Source organism: Eschrichtius robustus, chromosome 11, assembly GCF_028021215.1.
Source record: "Eschrichtius robustus isolate mEscRob2 chromosome 11, mEscRob2.pri, whole genome shotgun sequence".
NCBI lineage: Eukaryota > Metazoa > Chordata > Mammalia > Artiodactyla > Eschrichtiidae > Eschrichtius > Eschrichtius robustus.
Window position 1 is genome coordinate 99932290 of NC_090834.1, and position 22733 is coordinate 99955022.

The following is a 22733-nucleotide window of genomic DNA, read 5'->3' on the forward strand; positions in this document are numbered from 1 at the left end:
GTGAGAGACAAAGTGATAAGTAAGAAGTGGATTTATTTAGAGAGAAATGCACTCCACAGAGTGTGGGCCATCTCAGAAGGTGAGAAAGGCACCAGGGTATGGGATTGTCAGTTTTTATAGGAGTGGGTAATTTCATAGGCTAATGAGTGGGAGGATTATTCCAGCTATTTTAGGAAGGGGTGGGGATTTCCAGGAATTGGGCCACCGCCCACTTTTTGATCCTTATGGTCCGTCTTGAAACTGTCATGGCGCCTGTGGGTGTGTCATTTAGCTTGCTGATGTGAGCATGTACTGAGGCTCAAGGTCTAGTGGAAGTCGACTTGTCCGCCATCTTGGACCCATTTGGTTCTAATCAGTTTACGTCATGTCCTCAGGCTATGTCATTCTTTCAAAGGTTGTGCCCTGCCTCCTTCCCTCCTGTTTCACTTGCAGAAGAGTTTGCTATGTAATTGAGAGACTAGAATGCTAAGAGATAAAGTGGCCCTGACTTAAACTAAGTGGTAACCTAAAAGCCCTACTTTGGCTTAGTCTTCTAGCAGCTGATATATTTTCTTAAAACCTGTTCCATCAAGGGTCTTTGGCAGTTATAACATGTTGGTGACAGTGACTGATATGGGCAGTGGTCTGTAAAGTCTAAAGGAAAGAAAGTCACATACATGCATTGTCAGCCAAGAAGGCCCTCTCTAGACTCTTGGTGGCAGAATTCCAACGTGCTTGTTCCTGAGGTAGAGAAAGATATTATGAAGCTAATAGTGGGTTGATACGATTTTAGGTTCCCAAAATGGCCTCCTTGTCGGAAAGGCAACATGTTGATCACTTGATGCTTCTTTCTATCGACTTGGCAGTTTTATTTCTCAATTAATAAATTGGATTTATGGTATGTAAACTGTCTCTTGTAACTGAAGTCCCCCAAACCTTGACTGAACTAATAAAATTAGTTTCCTGAGCATGTGCATTCAAGGACTAGATCCTTGTCCAGGATCATCATTTATTTGCTAGTTTCAATGACCAAGGTCTTTCCTGAAAGTACCAGCAAGCCTCTGATTACCTTTGCAAAATCACTTTACCTATTTTCCCCGCTGACTTTGTATGTGGACTCTTGAAGGTCAGACTGAGGAGTCTGCCCAAAGTTCTGGCACATAGGAGCAATATGATGACATAATGCTTTATTAGACTAGCCTTTCAGTGGTTTACCTGAGGTTTACAGTATAATCTGGAAGGAGGTGTTGGGGAAGAAACTTTTCCTATAACCTCTTGGATTCAGCAGATGGGGGTGTGCAAATTAAACCAACAAAAGATAGATTAGCAAGAGAAAAGACAGAGTTTATTAATGCCTGCAAAGTGTATACCACAGGAGTGTTCAGTGATGAATAGCTCAAGGAGGTGGTAAAAATTTGGGACTTATATGCCTAACTCAGTAGGAGAAAGAGAGGGGAAAAAGGTTTTGTGGGAAGAAAAATTAGTTTCTTTAGGAAAGAAGAATGGGTGTTTAGGAGAACAAATGGGAAATAAGAAAGTTTGTGATAACATTTGCTTGTGTGGGTGCAAATGGTCTTTCCGTCTTCTTCATGACTATGAAACTCCCCCAGATAGGGGATTTATATTAGGTTTATATTAGGTCTCTCTCCTGGGAGTAGAAGCCAACCTGAAATGGGAATTTATGGCAGTCCTCATTTCTTAGAAGTTTCCGCTTTTAGTCAGATAAGGGAAGCTCTGAGAACATTTCTTTTCTACATCTGTTGAATCTCAAATGTCTTCAGCTTAAAATAATCTTTATGCCAAAGTGGCATATTTTAGGATGGCATAGCCTATCCTCTTCAAAGGTAAAGTAACTAACCAAGAGAGTCTCTTCCAGATAAGAAATGAGACTTGGATTAAGGTGGTTATCTATGGAAATGAAAATGCCGCTAATATAAAGGATTTTGTATAAGCATAAGTTTGAAGGATTCAGTAATTGGCTAGTGTAGTAAAGGGCAGAAAAAAAGAAAAAATTCAGTGTTTTTAATGTTTGTACCAAATTTCCCTTTATAGTCCTTGAAGCACTCAAAGAAGGAATTTTGCAAAGTGCAAAGCAAAAGTAAACTTTCTATTACATTTCTATTGTAAAGGATGAACTAACATCCTTGATAGATAGCCTAGGCCTAAGGGGACAATAAGCTCTGATCCCTCTGAGAGAACTTTTTCTCTGTGGAGACCACCCTTTTTGGCTCAATAACTAACTCTAGTTACATAATCCTTTGAGTGCTTCCAGTGGTACAAAAAGTCACAAGAGTCATTGTGCCATTATAATGTTTGTGCTTTGGTAGATACTCTGGTAGTGGGAGCACTTGCCCACTTCAGTGTAAGATAGGGGCAGCCCAATCCTCCAGCACTGTTCTTATCTCAGATCTGTTGCTGTGTTGCTTCAGGGCCTTGAGCTGTTTAACCCTTTAAAAGGTCTTTTTATTTTTACTTTAATATTTGTTAGTGTTCTTTTCAACCAAAATTAGGAAGGCCTGAAGGTGGGTGTACATGTCAAGCATATTATTTGATAGGCCCCCAAAGATGAGTCCTTTGTAATTTGATCAGTGGATTCTCCTGTGGCATCTCATCAATTATTTCTTCTCAAAGATTTTATTTCTCCTTCATTGGTTTCTTCCCACCCCACCCCCCCCCACCCCCACCGTAAATTTGCTCAGATATTCCTATCCTACAGGGAAAATCCTTTTAACGGAGAAGCTTGAGCTCTTTTCCTGTCTAACATCTCAGAAGTAGCTGAATCCATTCCTCACTACCACCCTAAGAAACTCTCCTCTCAAAGGTCATTAACAATGTAATGCCAAGTCCAGTGGCCTTTTCCTCTTGAGAATGAAGGAATCCAGAATATGTCATCCCAAAATATGCCTCTTTGACATAATAATTATTTTGAGCTGAAGGCAGTTAAGAAGCAGCAAATGCAGGAGAACCTTTCTCTGCCCTCCCGTTTTCTGCCTAAAGGCGGGATATAAATTCCCCTTTTTTACTGGAGACAGATTCTTATCAGACCTGAGAAGACACCAGAGAAATCTGCAAACAAACCTTGCTCCCTTACTTAGTTTCCTCCCACAGCCTGCACTCTTGAATGCCTAAAACTGCTTTCCTTTGTCCTGTCATTTCTCTATGAAGTTATTATTCTTTGTTGAAGACCCCATATGAGCCATAGTTCTAAGCCACTGCTTTGAGTTATTTTTTGTTGAGGTTTCTCCTCTGTGGTAGGTGCTGCATTAGTCAGTAAACTGTTTTTCTCTTGTTAATCTGTCTTTTTGTTGAAGGAGTCGCAGCTCAAAGTTTAAGATGAGTAGAGGTGAAGTTTTGCCTCCTCCACAAGAACTTACACTGTTTGACCATCCCTTCAATCTTGAAACTTTAATTTCCCCTCAGTTTCAATGAAAACTTCTCAGAAATCATTTTATCTCCTATTTCTCTGATTAGTTCTTGCATTTCTTTTTGTGGTTCTTTTATGCAAATGCTTTCCAAGGTCGTTGTTTTGTTTTTTTTCTGTTATCTCCCTTGGTGATTTCATCTGTTGCTATAATTTTAATTATTCCTTCTTTTTTGAGATTTATCTCCAACTTTAATCTCAGTCTTAACCTTTTCCATTAGCTTCAGATTTAGCATTTTCAGGCAAATCTTCAGGTGTTTCTAACTCAACCTATTAAATAAACCAAACTGATTGGCAAAAAATAGTGAACCTTGATCCCTAACGTACACCACGTATACAAATTAATTTTCGATGGATCACGAATCTAAATGTGAAAGGTAAACAGTAATGTTTCTAGAAGAAAATGTAGGAGAATATTTTCGTGACTTTGAGATCAGCAAAAAAATTTTTAACAGGACACAGAAAAGTGCTAACCATCAAAGAAAAGGTTGATAAATTGGACTTACTAAAATAAAGAACCTCTGATCATCAGGAAACTCCATAAGAGGATGATACTCAGCAATAAAAGAAATGAACCATCGGGACTTCCCTGGCAGTCCAGTGGTTGAGACTTCACCTTCCAATGCGGGGGATGTGGGTTCGATCCCTGTGGGGAGCTAGAATCCCACATGGCCTTGTGACCAAAACATGGAACAGAAGCAATATTGTAACAAATTCAATAAAGACTTTAAAAAATAGTCCACATCAAAAAAAAAATTTTTAAAAAAAGAAATGAACTATCAACATAGAATATAACACGGGTGAAAAAAAATATAACATGGGTGAATGTCAAAATAATTGTGTTGAGTGAAAGAAACCAAAGAGTACATACTGTATGATTTAATTTATATAAGACTCTGGAAAATGCAGATAAGGATCTTTAGTGATAGAAAGCATATCAGAGGTTGTTTAGGTATGGGGGATTATGGGGGCACAGCTGGAGGGAGGGATTACGAAGGAACATGAGGAAACTTTTGGGGAGTAATTGTTATGTTCACTATTTTGTGGTGATGATTTTACAGTTATAAACCTGTCAAAACTTACCTTATACTTCTGATATTGTCAGTTATACCTCAATAAATCTGTATTTAATGTGGACATAAAGACCACCCAGATGAGAACAGGTGAAGGCCATTTATTCAGAGCTTGCAGTAGCAGAGGAGTCAGCTCCAGCACTTGCCTTTGGCAGAGATGCAAAGGCAGGTAGACCACTGGGGAAGCTTTATAATGGAAAAAAGGCAGGGAAGCCTTCAGGTATGTCCTAATTTGGGGCTGTTGGCACAAGGAAGCTGTAGGCCGCCTGACTGCAAGTGGGGGTATCCTATATGATTGGTTGGGGTACATATTTGGCTTTCTCTGGTTGATCCTAAGTTGGAAGCAAGGATAAAAATTAGAGAAGCTGTCAGTTAATCAAGTCCTGGCTGTTTGGGGCCAGTTTTTACAGGGGTTATCATTTGACTTCCTGGACTGGTTGCTAGAGATAGTCTGACTTCCTTGACTGGTAAGTGTAGATAGTAGGTTGGCTTCCTGGGCTGGATTTTTGCAGATTGTGGGTCAGAGCTCTATCTTTATATATATAGTCTGGCCATTGTCCGTTAGTATGTCGTGACTCTCATGATAAGAAACAAATTCCACAAGAAACGCAAGCCACAAACTAGGAGAAGATATTTGCAGTACATATCCAACAATGTACTGAATCCACTATATATTTTTTAAAACTCCCACAATTCAATAAGAAAAAGACAACCAAATTTTTAGGTGGGCAAAAGGCTTGAACTAGCACTTTATGAAAGAGGATATCCAGATGTCTAATAAGCATATGAAAAGGTGTCAGTGGGGGAAAGGCAGTCATCATTTCATCTCTAATTTAATCATCAGTCATTCAATGCAGATTAAATGAAATACCACCACACTCCTACCAAGATGGCTAAGGAATCAGCAATACGAAGTGGTAGTATAGCTGTGGAACACTGGAAGCTCTAACGTACTGTTGGTGGTAATGTAAATTGGTACAGATCCTAGAAAACTGTTTGGCAGTATCTGTCAAAGCTAAACACAGGCATACCTTGGATATATTGTGGGTCGGTTCCAGATCACTGTGATAAAGTGAATCACATGAATTTTTTTGTTTCCCTGTGCATGTAGAAGTTGTGTTTAAACTAAACTATAAAGAGTGCAATAGCATTATGTCTTAAAAAAAACAATGTACATACCTTAATTTAAAAATACTTTATTACTAAAAAATGCTAGCCATCATCTGAGCCTTCAGTGAGTTGTAGTCTGTTTGCTGGTGGAGGGTTTGAAATATTTTGAGAATTACCAAAATATGACACTGTGACACGAAGTGAGCAAATGCCATGGGAAAAAAGGCGCTGATAGACTTGCTCAACACAGGGTTGACACAAACCTTCAATTTTTTTATTTAATAAATTTATGTATTTTATTTATTTATTTTTGGCTGCATTTGGGTCTTCGTTGCTGTGCGCGGGCTTTCTCTAGTTGCGGCGAGTGGGGGTTACTCTCTTCTTTGCAGTGCGTGGGCTTCTCATTGTGGTGGCTTCTCTTGTTGTGGAGCAGGGACTCTAGGCGTGTGGGCTTCAGTAGTTGTAGCATGTGGGCTCAGTAGTTATGGCTCACGGGCTCTAGAGGGCAGACTCAGTAGTTGTGGTGCATGGGCTTAGTTGCTTCACAGCACATGGGATCATCCCGGACCAGGGCTGGAACCCATGTCCCTTGCACTGGCAGGCGGATTCTTAACCACTGCGCCACCAGGGAAGCCCCTTCAATTTGTTTTTTAAAAAGAGGAGGGGGCAATATTTGTGAAGCAAGGTGCAATAAAACAAGGTATGCCTGCATATGCATACTCTGTGACCCAACAGCAACACTCCTGGCTCTACATCTGATAACAGTGAGTATTTATATTCACGAAAACTCTCATGTAAGAATATAATAACCGACTTCCCTGGTGGCGCAGTGGTTAAGAATCCAATTGCCAATGCAGGGAACACGGGTTTGAGCCCCGGTCCGGGAAGATCCCACATGCCGTGGAGCAACTAAGCCCATGCACCACAACTACTGAGCCTGAGCTCTAGAGCCCGTGAGCCACAACTACTGAAGCCCTCATGCCCTAGAGCCCGTGCTCCACAACAAGAGAAGCCAACACAATGAGAAGCACACACACCACAAGGAAGAGTAGCCCCGCTCGCCGCAACTAGAGAAAGCCCGTGCACAGCATCAAAGACCCAATGCAGCCAAAAAAAAGAATATAATAGCTAAAAGCAGGAAACAACCCAAATGTTTATCAACAGTTTAATTTATAAATAGTGGCATATTCATAAAATGGAGTGCTACATAACAATGAAAAAGAATAAACTGCTACATGCAGCATTATAAATGAATCTTACAGACATAATGTTGAATAAAGGAAGGTACACAACAAAAGAGTTAATACTATTTGATTCCATTTATAAGAAATTCAAAACAAAACATCTATAGTGATAGAGGTCAGAATCATGGTTACTTTTTGGTGGTTTTATTGACCAAGGGAACACAAAGGCACCTTCTGGATTATTGGAAATGTTCTATAACTCGATCTGGGTTGTCATTGTATGAGTGTTTACATACAAAATGTTTATTGAGCTGTACACCTAAGATTTGTGCATTTCACTATATATAAGTTATACCTCAATAAAGAACAGTGTTGTGTTTTTTTTTAACTTGTATTCATTATTTCCTGTTTCAACTCTCTCCTTTTGTTTATACCTTTCCTTAAAACTAGCTCTCCCTCTGGCTTCCTTGTTTTTTTGTTAACTGAAAGCCCATTAAACTTTTTGCACTCAGTCCTTAAATCCTGTCAGCTCTTCCTTTAAAATACCTCCCATCCATACTATTTCCAAATCATGTCTGTATCTGTATTAGAGTTTTAGCCTTGACCACGGCCTGAATTATTGCCAAGGACCTAATTGATTTCCCTGCTTTCCATACTCAAAACTATTCTACAATATGCCAGCAAAGCTATCATCTAAAGCACCATTTGGATTGTGTTGCTTCCTCTCCTCAAAAGCCTTGAGGGTGCTCGCATTTCTGGCATATTAGACGCAGGTCAGTCTCTAGCATTGTATTTAAGACTCTCATGACCTGGCCCCAGCCAGCCATACACAACCGCTGGAAAATTGGCATACTTAACAGTTCCAAACCCATTTTGCTCTCTGTGGCTTATACGCCTTTGTTCATGCTCTTCTCTCCGTAAATGCTTTCTTCCTCATACCAGCCCCTTCTCAAAACATTTTAACCGGGGGGTTTATGATGTACTTCGTGAAACTCATGAACTCCCTGAATATACCCAAAGTTTCTGTATTTGTGCATTTTTTTGGAGAAAGGGCTTGTCATGTCATTGGATTCTCAAAAGGGGTCCAAAACCCACCCCCACCTCCACCCCACTCCCGCCCAAAGTTAAATTGATTTACTGGCCTTTTGAAGGAATGTTAACTCACTTTATGTTTTAATAAAGTTTTTGTCTCATTAACACTTAGTCTTCAATATGCTGGATAATAAAACTTTTTAAATAGGTAAGTAATATAACTTTTTTAATAGATAATTTATATTTAAAAGCTCAAAGTTTCAGATTCAGGTAAAATGGCTTGTCTCATCTATTTTTAAGGTCTCTGGATTTAGCTGTTTGTGTGGAATTTATTTTGCTCAAAAGATAGTATGTATTTTTCACTTTGGTGTCTTTAGTCAGGGGGGAAATTTTTTTTACCTCCTACGTGACTATTCATACAGCTAGTAGACAATACCATCTCTGTATGCTTTGTTGTAGCAATCCCTTTTAAAAGATATTAGTCACATTTTTCAACACTTTTTTTTTTCCTTCCTGTTTTAGATTCCTATAGGCAATGGAAACTGATCTCAATTCCCAGGACAGAAAGGACCTGGACAAGTTCATTAAGTTTTTTGCCCTCAAGGTACTATATCCATTCTCTTGAGCCTAGAGCTGTTAGAAATAACTTCCGTGCTTCTCCCTTTTTGGAAATATAGCATAACAGCTTGCAGCTTGCCCATTTTAAGGGATACTTCTGTCTGTTGTAAACCAAACTGTGAAATTCGGGGGCGGTACTGGGGGTGTAACTAAAAAGTAGCTTCCAATTTTCCACAGCTACTTGTTCAAAAAAAATTTTTTTTTGCAAGCCTGTTTGCAGAAATGTCAAACTTATTATGCCAGGTTATTGGCACAGTATGTTCCCTTGGGGTGGGAACAAAGACTGCGGACTGGAATGGACAGCAGTTTGGGCATCTTTCCGTAAGCATCAACTACCTCCGAAATGTCTCACTTTCACTTATTGTTCCCTTCTGGGTAAATGAAGAATTAAAACTGAATTTTGAATGCTTTAGAAGGCATATTTTCCTAAATCTAAAAATCATTTCCACCTCTCTCACTCCTTCCTCTCAACCATTGCTATGTAAGAATAACCCATGCAGTAGATTCTGGTTGTAAAATTAGTTGGAAGACTTTTGCCATATGGGCCAAGTCATATGAATAATTGTGGAATCCTTGGTTTAAATCAACTATGATTACATAAGTGTATGGCAGTGAATATTTAAACCTATGGTTGGACTTGTTTTTCTATGAAAGTCAGAGCCACCATGTGCAACTTTCCTTCTGCCATGTGAGAATATTATAGATTACAAGCCTCAAACTGTAATTTCTCTAATTGGTTGACACTGTGCCCTCAGGAATATTTACAGTATTATTTTTGTGCCGTGTTTTTTTCCTACCTGTTCTTGAAGGTTTTAAATCCTACCCTTTCCTGAAGTATAGTTATGATCATTGGCATCTTTTTAATCCTGCATTGGGAGGGTTTTAACCCTGATTAGGAGCCAAATCAATTTGTTATAACTTTTCATCTTTGATTTTTTGTTTGTTTGCTTTTTTTAGACTGTCCAAGTGATTGTCCAGGCTCGACTGGGCGAGAAGATTTGTACTCGTTCATCTTCTTCCCCAACGGGTTCAGACTGGGTAAAATTCCAATTCTTTGCTAAGGGATATACTATGGTGTTTGTCACAAGGAATCATGGTGTAGTAATAAATAATGCTATTTCTAGTATTACTAAATCATAACATTAAAATACCTAATTCCATTTGATCCATTCACTTGGAAAGTATGTTCTTCATCAATGTTAGTCTGATGTATTTGTTTTTTGGCTTTCCTCTGTGATAGGTGAAAAGCTTTTTCAACCTGAGTTTTGGGGCTTTGATGCAAGATATCTTATGGGGAAGGGAGAAGTAAATGAATGTCCTTAATCAGTGAAGAGCAATGCCTGATTTACTCAGCATCCAGTCTTACTACTTTATGTTTCTATAATGTTCCTTATGAGTGTTTAAACACAAAGTTCCTTTTGTGTTCTAGTTCAATTTAGCAATCAAAGACATCCCAGAGGTTACACATGAAGCAAAGAAGGCGCTGGCAGGGCAGCTGCCTGCCGTCGGGAGGTCTATGTGTGTGGAGATCTCACTCAAGACTTCTGAGGTAAGGTTATGGCCAGAAGGGTGTCTTTTTTTTTTTTTTTTTAACTTTTTATTTTATATTGGAGTATAGCTGATTAACAATGTTGTGATAGTTTCAGGTGCACAGCAAAGGGACTCAGTCATACATATACATGTAGCCATTCTCCCCCAAACTCCCCTCCCATCCAGGCTGCCACATAACGTTGAGCGGAGTTCCTTGTGCTATACAGTAGGTCCTTGTTGGTTGTCCATTTTAAATACAGCAGTGTGTACTTGTCGATCCCAAACTCCCTAACTATCCCTTCCCCCCATCCTTCCACCCTGGTTACCGTAAGTTCATTCTCTAAGTCTGTTAGTCTGTTTCTGTTTTATAAATAAGTTCATTTGTATATCTCTTTTTAGATTCTGCATATAAGGGATATCACAGGATATTTCTCTTTCTCTTTTTGACTTACTTCACTCAGTATGACAGTCTCTAGGTCCATACATGTTGCTGCAAATGGCACTATTTCATTCTTTTTAATTGCTGAGTAATATTCCATTGTATATATGTACCACATCTAATTTATCCATTCCTCTGTCATTGGACATTTAGGTTGCTTCCATGTCTTGGCTACTGTAAACAGTGCTGCAAAGAACATTCGGGTGCATGTATCCTTTCGGACCATGTTTTTCTCTGGATATATGCCCAGGAGTGGGATTGCAGGGTCATATGGTGCTCTATTTTTAGTTTTTTAAGGAACATCCATACTGTTCTCCATAGTGGCTGTACCAATTTACATTCCCACCAACAGTGTTGGAGGGTTCCCTTCTCTCCACCAGGACGGTGTCTTAACTGGGCACTCAAAGCTCTTCACACTCTGGTTCCAACTCAGCCTTTTTTTAAAAAAAATATTTATTTATTTGGTTGTGTTGGGTCTTAGTTGTGGCATGCGGGATCATTTTTTAGTTGTGGCATGTGGGATCTAGTTCCCTGACCAGGGATCGAACCCGGGCCCGCTGCATTGGGAGTGCAGTCTTAGCCACTGGACCATCAGGGAAGTCCCCCAACAGCCTTATTCCTGCCCCTTCCCTCTCTGATCACCTCATCATTCTCTGAGGAGGTTGTGGTTTTTGTACTTATTTTTCCAACAACTTGGAATAGACTCTTCACCCTCATCTTCATATATATCATCTATATGTGATATGTTTCTACTCATCCTTCAAGGCTTACATGCCCTAGAGCAGGGGTCCACAACCCCTGGGCCGCACAGCAGGAGGTGAGCAGTGGGCGAGCAAGTGAAGCTTCATCTGCCGCTCCCCATCGCTGTCATTAACGTGTGAACCATCGCTCGCATACACTGCCTTGAACTCTCCCCCCCATCACGCGCATTACCTCCTGAACCATCATCATCCACACCACCCTCCCCCCATGGAAAAATTGTCTTCCATGAAACCGGTCCCTGGTGTCAAAAAGGTTGGGGACCGCTGCTCTAGAGGATCTCCCTTTCTAAACCCTCTTTAGATTTCCTGTGTGTTTTCTTTACATTTGTTTCCAGAGTATAACTTGCTGTATTGTGGGGTTTTTTTAATGTGTTTTTGTTCACCTTATTCCATGCTAGGATTAAGGCAAATATTCTTTCTTTCATGTTTAATCGATATCCACTACAGGATTGTGAGACTGCATGGTATAATAAAAGGCAAATGAGTTTGGAGCTATACAGACCCAAATTCAGATCCTAGCTGAGCAACTTTGGCCGAATTACCTAACCCCACCTCCACTAACACCACCGAAGTTTTGGCTGCGTCAGGTCTTAATTGCAGCACTTGGGATCTTCATTGTGGCATGTGGGATCTTTCATTGCAGCGTGCAGGCTTCTCTCTAGTTGAGGCACACGGGCTTAGTTATTCTGCGGCATGTGGGATCTTAGTTCCCTGACCAGGGATCGAACCCGCATCTGCTGCATTAGAAGGCAGATTCTTAACCATTGGACCACCAGGGAAGTCCCTGCACTTTTATTCTTGAGGTCAGCAGCTTTGCCACATCTTATTTATCTGTGTAGTTCTTCAGTTCTTTTTGAGGGACGTCCCTGGTGGCGCAACTAAGCCTGTGCACCACAACTACTGAGCCTGCACTCGAGCCCGCGAGCCACCACTACTGAAGCCCGTGCACTCTAGAGCCCATGTGCTGCAACCACTGAGCCCACGCGCCACAACTACCGGGCCTGCATGCTGCAACTACTGAAGCCCGCGTGACTAGAGCTTGTGCTCTGCAACAAGAGAAGCCACCGCAATGAGAAGTCTGTGCACTGCAATGAAGGGTAGTCCCCACTCGCCACAACTAGAGAAAGCCCGCGCACAGCAACGAAGACCCAACGCAGCCAAAAATAAATAAAATTAAAAAAAAATTCTTTTTGAAATGAGGAGGATATAAATAAATAATCATCTCTCTGCGTGGCACAGTGCCTGGGATGGCACACAGTAGGCTCTCAATTTTGTTGAACGAATGATGTCAGTACTTATTCCATGGCAACCTTAAGCACCAAATAAAACAAAAGTTTGTATTTTTTTTTATTGAATTACCAATTTATACTGTGGATTATTTTTCTTAGCGATCCATAGGGAGTCCAAAAGGAATCCCTGGAAGAACTCTTTCCTCTCTCTGCATCTGTGTAATCCTATTCTAAACTGTTGTGATTATCCTAGAGAAACCACACCAATTTATCTTGGATACTTCCTACTGTCCAGTCATCCCTTGATTTTTTTTGGGGGGGGTGGATTCAAAATTCATCATATCATTTAGAGATGACACTGTGATAAAAAGGATATATATTAAGAATACATATTTAAATTTCATCTAGAACAAGTAAAAATTCTCTACTCCGCAAACTAACCCGAGTTTATTCCCAAACCTAAAAGAATGGCCCTCTTACAGCTGATTCATAAAAAGATTACTTGTATTTCAAAAGTATGTGACTATCCATCTCACTAAATGACATACAGGAGTGTTACAGGGTTAATGGATTCTGGCTTTGGTCTTTTCTTTTTCTTTCCCACCCACTTAGACTAAGTCTGTTCAGAGTAACACATAGCGAGACTGAACAGTTTGGCTAAAGACATCAAATAGCTAAAAAGACTTTTAAGTAAGCAGCTTGTTAAGATATTTAACTGTGAGTGTCACCTAAAAATATCCTCTATGGAATTGGAGGGAAAGGCTCTCTCCATCATTTGAAGTGTTGGCCTTTCTGAAGAGCAATTTGGACATACATAGCAAAAGTCTTAGAAGCATGAATATTCTTTGATCCAACAATTCTAATTCTGGAAATTTACCTTAAGAAACTAATTCAGGATGCATACAGAATTTTAGTCTCAAGTCTGTTTATCACAGTGTTGTTTGTAGTAGTGAAAATTTAGAAACAAGCTGTATGTCCAAGTATGGGGGTACTGATTGGATAAAATAATTGTCATATGGTGGAATACTACGCAGCCATTAAAAATAATGTAGAATTTAAAATTTTATTTATTTATTTAATTTTTGGCTGTGTTGGGTCTTCATTGCTGCGTGTGGGCTTTCTCTAGTTGTGGCAAGTGGGGGCTACTCTTCGTTGCAGTGTGCGGGCTTCTCACTGCGGTGGCTTCTCTTGTTGCGGAGCCTGGGCTCTAGGCGTGTGGGCTTCAGTAGTTGTGGCACGCGGGCTCAGTAGTTGTGGCTCGCAGACTCTAGAGCGCACGCGCAGTAGTTGTGGCTCATGGGCTTAGTTGCTCCGCGGCATGTGGGAGCTTCCTGGACCAGGGCTCGAATCCGTGTCCCCTGCGTTGGCAGGCAGATTCTTAACCACTGCACCACCAGGGAAATCCCCTAGAGATTTTAATTATAAGGAAAATTCCATGTTGTATTTATTGATAAAAAGTGGTAGGGGCTTAGACCTCGTGCAGCAACAAAGACCCAGTGCAGCCAAAAAATAAATAAATGAATAAATTTTTTAAAGTGATAAAAATAGTATATATAGTATGATCTCACTTTTATTTAGAAAAATCACTGATTGGATTATAAATGGATGTCTCTTTTTGCTTATTTATACTTTCTAATATTTTTATAGTGACTGTATAGTGCTTTATAATAAGGAAAAAGAAGATTAAAAAAACCCTGAAATATCTTTCAATTGTTCTATCTACAGGGAGATTCCATGGAGCTAGAAATCTGGTGTCTGGAAATGAATGAAAAGTAAGTGGTCTGTCTTAGGGTCCTTCGTTGTGGTAGCTGAGGATAAAGTGCACGACATCGTGTGAAAAGCAGGGCTTTGTACCAGTCATGGAGAGGGTTCTGACCACTTAACAGAGCCAATACGTCTTTGCTACAGTTTGCTTCATGCTTGGCTTCCAGCCCAGGCACAGAGATGACCTTCAGAGGGAGTGTCAGTCCAGATAGACTCAGACACCACAGGGAGAGGAGCAGAGAGAAAGCGGAAAAAGGATTTGTTGTTTTCCCAGAGTACAGATAGTTCTCTGATTAAATCCCTTGAGCTCTTGTAACATGACTACTCTGTTTTGTCTGTTTTCTGTGTGGCAGACATCCAATAAGATTTCCCCTCACTACTCCTTTTAGACATGCTGTGTTGGTCACGGATTGGAAATGCATGTTATTTTCCCCCTCCGTTTTCTTCTTTCAGGGCAGATTAGCTTACTTCCTGCCCAAAGCTTTAGTTTCCAAGAAGAATATATATAGGAAAATTGAGGAAATAGCAACACATCAGAAGAAAAATCTTATTAATAAGTATGAGTGGTATGGGCATTATTTTTCTTTCTTAAATAGAAAGCAACTGCCAGGTTATAGTTCAAAATTTTAGTGCCAAACACTTCTCCAGATTTCCTGTTAGATGTATAGAGGTAAACTGCTCGTAAGATAGTACATTGAAATTGTTTGCACCTTTAGTAATACAATTGCAATATTGAATTACTGTTTTTAAGGGTGTTGCTTTATTTCATAGAAAGATAACTGCTTCAAAGCTAGAAAAAAAATATATTGGATACCTTTTGGTGCCCACCTGCCTTTGTCTAGTGCATGAGAAAGTGAAACTTTGGCTAACTTCAACAATCTGTTGATAAGCTGACAAAGAACTCTAACTACAACGTTAGTTCAGAACATGTTTTAATAATAAATTTAATCTTATACAGTTCCAGCACTTAATTTGTGACTCTCTCTGTTGACTGTAATAGTCTGTGAAAGGTTATTTAGAGTGCAAATCAGATTATATTCTATCAGAACTTGTGAATAATGCTAACAGATTTTTTTTTTAGATTTTTTAAACTGAAGTATAGTTGATATTCAATGTTGTATTAGTTTCTAGTGTACAGCAAAGTGATTCAATTTTATATATATATATTCTAATGCTAACAAATTAATCTCAGTCGCTAGCTGGAACATAACTGACATCTGTATTCATTGCATTTCTGTTCTTTGCTTTTCATTAGTGGAGTAGGAGAATGCTGATAGTGTCTTTGCTCCTCAGGTGTGATAAAGAAATCAAAGTTTCCTATGCCGTGTACAACAGACTGTCGTTGCTACTGAAGTCTCTCCTTGCTATAACTAGGGTGACACCAGCTTACAGACTCTCCAGGAAACAAGGGCATGAATATGTCATATTGTACAGGTAAGCAGCTCACCTTCGTGATTCACTCATCGGCCTCATCATTTTGCACATTGTGTGACCAGCATTCAGGTATTCCATAATTAGTTTTTAGACAGACGTTTGGATAGTTGATGCTGTAGCTTTACTATGATTATCTATTCTCCCTTCTGAACCTCAGCTTTTTGTAAAGCAACCAAGTTCGTTATTCTTTTGTTTGTACACAGTCGTGACTCCTGTAGAATGGATTTTGAAGTCCTACTGATATATATCTCATTGTTGGAAAAGGAAGTTAAGACTTTGAAAAACAGGCTATCCTGGGAAGACTCCACAATGTTCTATATTCCAGAGTTAGATTAAAACTTTTTGTGTAGCAAACTGCTTATTCAGTGTGTTTTTAATTAGTTGTCTGTGGACGTAAAGAACTGGTTAACAGTTCTTTGAGTATTTTCCTTGTAGTATTTCACATCAACATATATTTGAGTTCTTTTTTGAGGCAAGCATTGTGGTAGGCCCAAGGAAGAACTATACAGAGGCCCAGCTGTACTAATACTGTTTCTAATCTAATGGGGGAAATGGTTTGGTACATGCATAAGTCACAGTAAAAAGCAGGATTTGCATAGCAGTGTCAGGAAAAAAAGTGCTGTGAAAACACAGGAAGAAAAAGTTTGTTCTGGGTGGGAGAATCAAGACAGGCTTCATGGAGGAAGTAGCATTCCAGCTAGACCTTGAGGCAGAGAAAATTTCATCTGTTGGAAGTGAGGGAGCATGATCATTCCAGGTGGGGTGTACAGCAGATGGCAAGGCACAGAAATGGGGGTGGAAATGAGCTGTACTCAGATTGTCGAGTGGACCAGAGTGGTGGTGAGGAGGATGTGTAGCAAAGTGTGAGAGCAGAGCATGAAAATTCAAGGATTCCTAAATCATCCAAGACTCTGTTTCATATTAGTGATGAGCCATGGGTTTTAGCCTTTGGCTTAACATGTATAGAGCTGATCTTTATTTATTTTAATTAAGTAATTTATTTATTTTCGCCTGCCTTGGGTCTTCATTGCTGCGCACGGGCTTTCTCTGGTTGCAGCGAGCAGGGGCTACCCTCTGTTGCGGTGCACAGGCTTCTCGTTGTGGTGGCTTCTCTTGTTGCGGAGCATGGACTCTAGGCACGCAGGCTTCAGTAGTTGTGGCACGCAGGCTCAGTAGTTGTGGCTCTCGGGCTCTAGAGTGCAGGCTCAGTAGTTGTGGCGCACGGGCGTAGTTGCTCCGCGGCATGTGGGATCTTCCCAGACCAGGGATCGAACCCGTGTCGCCTGCATTGGCAGGCGGATTCTTAACCACAGCGCCACCAGTGAAGTCCCTAGAGCTGATCTTTAGAAGAATTAGTATAGCAGGATTGAAGGACCAAGGATTAGAGACTTAACTAGTTCTGTTGAAATAATCTAGCAACCCTACCTATATTTATTTTTCCAAGTCTTTAATACTTTTTTGTTGTCTTCCCAGGTTTCAGGATGAGTATTCCATTTGAAAATGACTAGACTTTTATTTAGATATAATAGATTCCTTTCTAACTCTTATTTCCCATTTACCTATGCTAAGTTTCCTTCACTTTGGTTCTTCTGTAAGTAGCCATGTTACACTACTAGTCATCAGCTTAGTTAACTAGGACTCCTAGTCCTTTTCATACTTGTGTTTCAAGCCTTCATTGTATCTCTGGAGTAATACAGTATTTATTGCTCACTGATTGCTTATCATTTAGGATTGCTTTTTGGATACAAATAGCTGTAGCTTAAACCATAGAGAAGTACGTTATGTCACAGGTAGATTTAGCTCTTTTTTTCTATTTTTTTTCTTTTTGTACTATTGGTAACAGTTTAACAGTATAGCCTTAGGCCGTTAAACAATAGTCTTGTCTTGGTTTTTTGTTTGTTTGTTTGTTTTGCTGTACTATCATTTTTTCCCCTGATCCTGTAGATCTGACAATTTCACTGTAAAACTACATTGTTATAAAAAATCATTCTGAATTTGTTGTTCATCAAGACTGCATTAAAGTTTTATTGTGTACTATCTGTGAAGAAAACTTTTGCTTAGCACCTGAGTGGCATAAAGAATATAGCCAAGAAAAAGTGGGGCATAATCAGATTATTTAAAGCACTGTACCCATATTCAGATGAGTAGTGAACTGATTGTCAGCTTTTTGTCAGAGGGTACCTGGCAAAATCTCCTTTGGCAACAGTTTATTAACATCATTCGTGTATTACTTTATGGCAGGAGTCAGCAAACTATGGTCAGCAGACCAGTTACTTGTTTTTATTTTTATTTTTTAATATATTTTTTAAATTTATGTATTTATTTTTCTTTTTTGGCTGCATTGGGTCTTAGTTGCAGCACGTAGGCTTCTCTCTAGTTGTGGCATGCAGGTTTTCTCTCTCTAGTTGTGCACAGGCTCCAGAGCGCGTGGGCTCTGTAGTTTGGGGCACACAGGCTGTCTAGTTGAGGCACGTGAGCTTAGAAGTTGTGACGCACGGCTTAGTTGCCCCGCGGCATGTGGGATATTAGTTCCCCAACCAGGGATCGAACCCGCATCCCCTGCATTGGAAGGCAGATTCTTTACCACTGGACCACCAGGGAAGTCCCTTGTTTTTTTTATTATTTATTTATTTTTAGCTGTGTTGGGTCTTCGTTTCTGTGCAAGGGCTTTCTCTAGTTGCAGCAAGCGGGGGCCACTCTTCATCGCGGTGCGCGGGCCTCTCACTATCGCGGCCTCTCTTGTTGTGGAGCACAGGCTCCAGACGTGCAGGCTCAGTAGTTGTGGCTCACGGGCCTAGTTGCTCCGCGGCATGTGGGATCCTCCCGGACCAGGGCTCGAACCCGCGTCCCCTGCACTGGCAGGCAGACTCTCAACCACTGCGCCACCAGGGAAGCCCCAGTCCCTTGTTTTTATAAATAAGATTATCTTACAACATAGCCACTTTATTCGTTTACCTATTAATCAATGGTTACTTTTGCAGTATAACAGCAAAGCTGAGTAGTTGCTACAGACTATGTGGCCCACAGGCATAAAATATTTACTAACTGATCCTTTTTTTTTCTTTTAATTAATTAATTTATTTATTTTTGGCTGCGTTGGGTCTTCGTTACTGTGCGCCAGCTTTCTCTAGTTGTGGTGAGCAGGGGGCTATTCTTCGTTGTGGTGCGCGGGCTTAGTTGCTCCGCAGAATATGGGATCTTCCCGACCAGGGCTCAAACCTGTGTCCCCTGCATTGGCAGGTGGATTCTTAACCACTGTGCCACTAGGGAAGTCCCTATTCTCCTAATTTCTTAACCAGTCCTCTCCATCTACATGCCCATGCCTACAGCTTAATCAAGTGGTAGCAATATTACACCATTAGGAGAGATGTTCATGCAGATAAGAAAAGAAGGGCTGGTTTTGTTTATTTTGTTTCTCGGTGTTTGGTATGTAGGCCCTTAGAATAAAGAATCAGGTAACATTTGTTTTCTTGCTTCCCTACAGAATATATTTTGGGGAAGTTCAGCTGAATGGCTTAGGAGAAGGTATGTATCAAGGTTGAAAAACATTTGTAGTGTTGTTAAGAGCTCTCCTGACTTCAGAGATATGCTTGGATGCTGCCTGTAATAATACATAGCTTGTGATTTTAGTATGAGTGATACAAGTAAGGAAAAGACAGGTAGGTGGTCCAAAGAATCACCAGGGAATGACTGAATAATTTTCCCAAAAGTTCCAGTAACTCAGTATTCTTTCTTACTCTTTATACCAGTGGTCCCCAACCTTTTGGCACCAGGGACCGGTTTTGTGGAAGACAATTTTTCCACGGAAGTGGGGGGTGATACTAGTGATGGGGAGCGGCAGATGAAGCTTCAGTCGCTTGCCCGCCACTCACCTCCTGCTCTGTGGCCCGGTCTCCCAGGGGTTGGGGACCCCTGCTTTATACGACTGTCTGCTTTCCTAATTTTCTACAATGAGCATGTTAAATGTCTCTGATGAGCATCAACAATTTTGAAAAGCTGGAAATGAAACCAAGAAAACCAGGAAAGCTTTGTTGTAACACTCTGACTCTTCTCTATATTTAGTTCTGGGGTGGCAACTTGGGTGGGAGTGCATTTACTTCATTGAGGTGTTTGTGTGAGAAACTCCCTGTGCCCCTTTGCTGTCTTAGTAGCACATCTGGACAGGGTTGGTTAGGGCTTGTTTAAGCTTTAGGACTAATAATCATTTTACCTCTTTGAAGGTAGTTTTATCTGGAAATAGAATGCTGTTTCCCCTGGCAATATTAGGTCAATATAGAATAAATTGAAAAAAAAATATATATATATACACACATACATGTATGTATGAAATTGAGGCTGCTGCACTCAGGGTGCTAAGTGGGTGATGCCAGAGATATTACAACAGGCTAAGTGGTTCAGGGAAAGACAGACTGGGGGTACTGTAAGTATTCTCTGGAAAACCTAATTATTTATCTCTTTTCCTAGGTTTCCAGACAGTTCGTGTTGGGACAGTGGGTACCCCTTTGGGCACCATCACTCTTTCTTGTGCTTACAGAATTAACTTGGCATTCATGTCTACCAGGTGAGGAAAGAGCCTTGGAATCCAATAGAACTCTTCTAAAGATATTAAAGTTGTTTTCCTCCAAACCCTGTGGCTAAGCCTACAATTCAGCTCCTGCATTGCTGAACTGAGAGAACCCTTTCTCCAGATTGGAGAATCTGAGTGTCCCAGAGCCAATGTAGAATTGGTGGTTTATATTTAGGGATGTAGTAGTTAAGGCTCTGTGATTCCTGCCAATAGATAAGAGGCGAGGGGCTCTCTGAGGACTTCAGGGGGACTTGACAAGGCATTCTAACAAATACGGCAATCTGCTTACTGCATTACAGGCACTTTGAGAGGACCCCACCTATCATGGGGATTATTATTGATCACTTTGTGGACCGTCCCTATCCCAGCTCCTCACCCATGCATCCCTGCAATTACAGGTGAGGAATGTGAAAAACACTTTCCCAAACTGCAGCTAGGCAGAAGCATCCATCTTGCACAGGTCCATAGAGCACCTTTATCAGCACTCACTGAAAGGCAGGGGGCACTGATGGAGACGCCATGTGGAGGGAAGTAGAGTGGCCAGCTTTCATTCTTGCTGCTGCCTATAAGGTATACCAAGACTTAGGGTGTACCAAATGTCAGAAAATTCTTGGATATTTTGGATCTTGACAGTAATGATTTGACTTTTGATTTGATTTTACTTCGAGACTGTGAGAGTGGCAGTAATTTGTAGAATGTCCTTTGCAAATTAAATGGTTTTCAGGTCACCATTGGCTGGCACAATGCAGTTTTATACATCAGAATCAAATATCTCCAGACCTAGATCCCAGATAACAGAATTTTCTGGAGATTGGAATAGATTTGTATCAGGAGAGATACTGCCTTTCTGTACAGGACTCATGAAGTTGGATAGGTTTTGTCTTTGGAGTCTAGACTTTTGTTTCACTGCATTCTCTATTGCTGATAATTCTTGGTCACAACACTGGCCAGGCTTAAGAAAATCCTCTCAAATGATATGTCAGGTAAAATGTTTGGATTAAAAAAAAAGCCATTGTCAACCTCTAGATGCTGCTTTCTGGAAATGTTTGAAATTATCAAGGATTCAACATACCTCCCTTGCCATTAGGAACTCTGCCTGAAACAGTTCATGTCACAACTTGCATCCGTATCTAACCTCTCTTTGTATCCTTTCTGAAATTGACTGCCGTCAGTCAGTTCATGATTTCTTTTCCACTCACCATAGAACCGCTGGTGAGGACACTGGAGTAACATATCCTTCTGTGGAAGATTCTCAAGAAGTGTGTACCACCTCTTTTTCCACCTCCCCTCCATCCCAGGTAGGGGGAAACAGGATCTGGGGTGGCAGTAGTTATTTGGTACATATATGAGCCTTATGAAATGGTGTCAAAATTTAGATACAATCTCTTTTGGTGGTGATGGTGATTATTTCAAGGAGGTTATTTTGAGGGGTGAGGGAGAGCCTTCTTATCCAGCCGGTAGTGTTGCAGTGTTTCTAGTCTGTAATCATTCTTAACCTGCAAGATTACATGTAACCTTTACCTTCCTGGGGACATCTTAAAATTCCCTAGAAAATCAGTCACAGAAAATCAGAAATGTGTTCTGGTACCAGAGAGGTACTCTAACCTACACTTGTTAATTTGGTAGCTACTTCTTCTTGGAAGTGGTAAATATGGTTCCTCATAATGGAAGGAGCACAAAAGGAGCCAATGATTATTTAGCATAAAATGCCAGTAAGACACCAGCTGTGCAGTTTTTCTTAATAGTTACACAAATATCTGCCTATCTGCATTCCCTCTCTGAACATTTTTAACCATTAACTTTTCCACTTGAGTCCCTCTTCAGTGTCAAATCCAGTTTCAATAAAACACAGTCTCCAAACAATGTGAGAACTTCTTCTCACAAAGAAGTGTTGTATGATAGATGTGGTACTGAGACTGCTTCAGATAAGGAGTCATTTTTGCCAGCTGACTGAATTTCAGGGACACATTTCTTCCCTTCCACCCCAAGTCATTCATCTTCTACCCATTGCCTGCCCATCATCTCTATTATTTCCCTCCTCTTGGCTTTCATATTAGATGGTTCTAGACCTCAGTCAGTTCTGCTTTCCTTGAAACTAGCCCCAGATTATCCCTTTTCACCATCTGACTTGGGGGACCCAACAAATTAATTAGCTATCCATACATTTTTATTTTCTATGTTTTCTTAATTAAGAAAAAATTTTAATTTATTATATCCTGGGTTGTTAGGTACTGGATTAAAATTATAGTTCTAATTTGTTTTAAAAGCAGAAGTTAAGCACAAAAGCTAACTGGTGTGTGAAGCACTTTACAAAATCCATGGATCACTATTATTTCTATTGTCCCAGTTTAGAGTTAAAGAGATTCTTGTTGTAAAGTTACCTAGACAGGCTGGTTTGGGGGTGGGGGAATTGTTTTTTCCCTCCACCTGTTAATATATGTAGGCATGGATGTCGCCATTGCTCTGGGAGGGGGTAGCTTCTGGTACACTTGCTGACATGGAACAATCCTGACCAAAAAAGGGGGGGAAAGCCCACTTTCTTACTAGTGCACATTAGTGAGTAGATTGTTTTTTAAGATCATCAAAATGTGA

The 22733-nt window shown here is 40.4% G+C and overlaps 1 protein-coding gene across 6 annotated transcripts in view; it reads left to right on the plus strand.

Moving 5' to 3' along the window:
* Positions 1 to 22733, plus strand: part of ATG13 (autophagy related 13) — a 48825-nt gene that overhangs the window by 15643 nt on the left and 10449 nt on the right. For all 6 annotated transcript variants that reach the window (XM_068555597.1, XM_068555598.1, XM_068555593.1 and 3 more), the window contains 9 exons: positions 8322 to 8403; positions 9375 to 9455; positions 9847 to 9966; positions 14102 to 14148; positions 15434 to 15574; positions 19059 to 19099; positions 20039 to 20135; positions 20441 to 20539; positions 21346 to 21439. In XM_068555597.1, the coding sequence (XP_068411698.1) occupies positions 8335 to 8403; positions 9375 to 9455; positions 9847 to 9966; positions 14102 to 14148; positions 15434 to 15574; positions 19059 to 19099; positions 20039 to 20135; positions 20441 to 20539; positions 21346 to 21439 (789 nt within the window). In that variant the 5' untranslated portion in view covers positions 8322 to 8334. The remainder of the gene's footprint in view (positions 1 to 8321; positions 8404 to 9374; positions 9456 to 9846; positions 9967 to 14101; positions 14149 to 15433; positions 15575 to 19058; positions 19100 to 20038; positions 20136 to 20440; positions 20540 to 21345; positions 21440 to 22733) is intronic.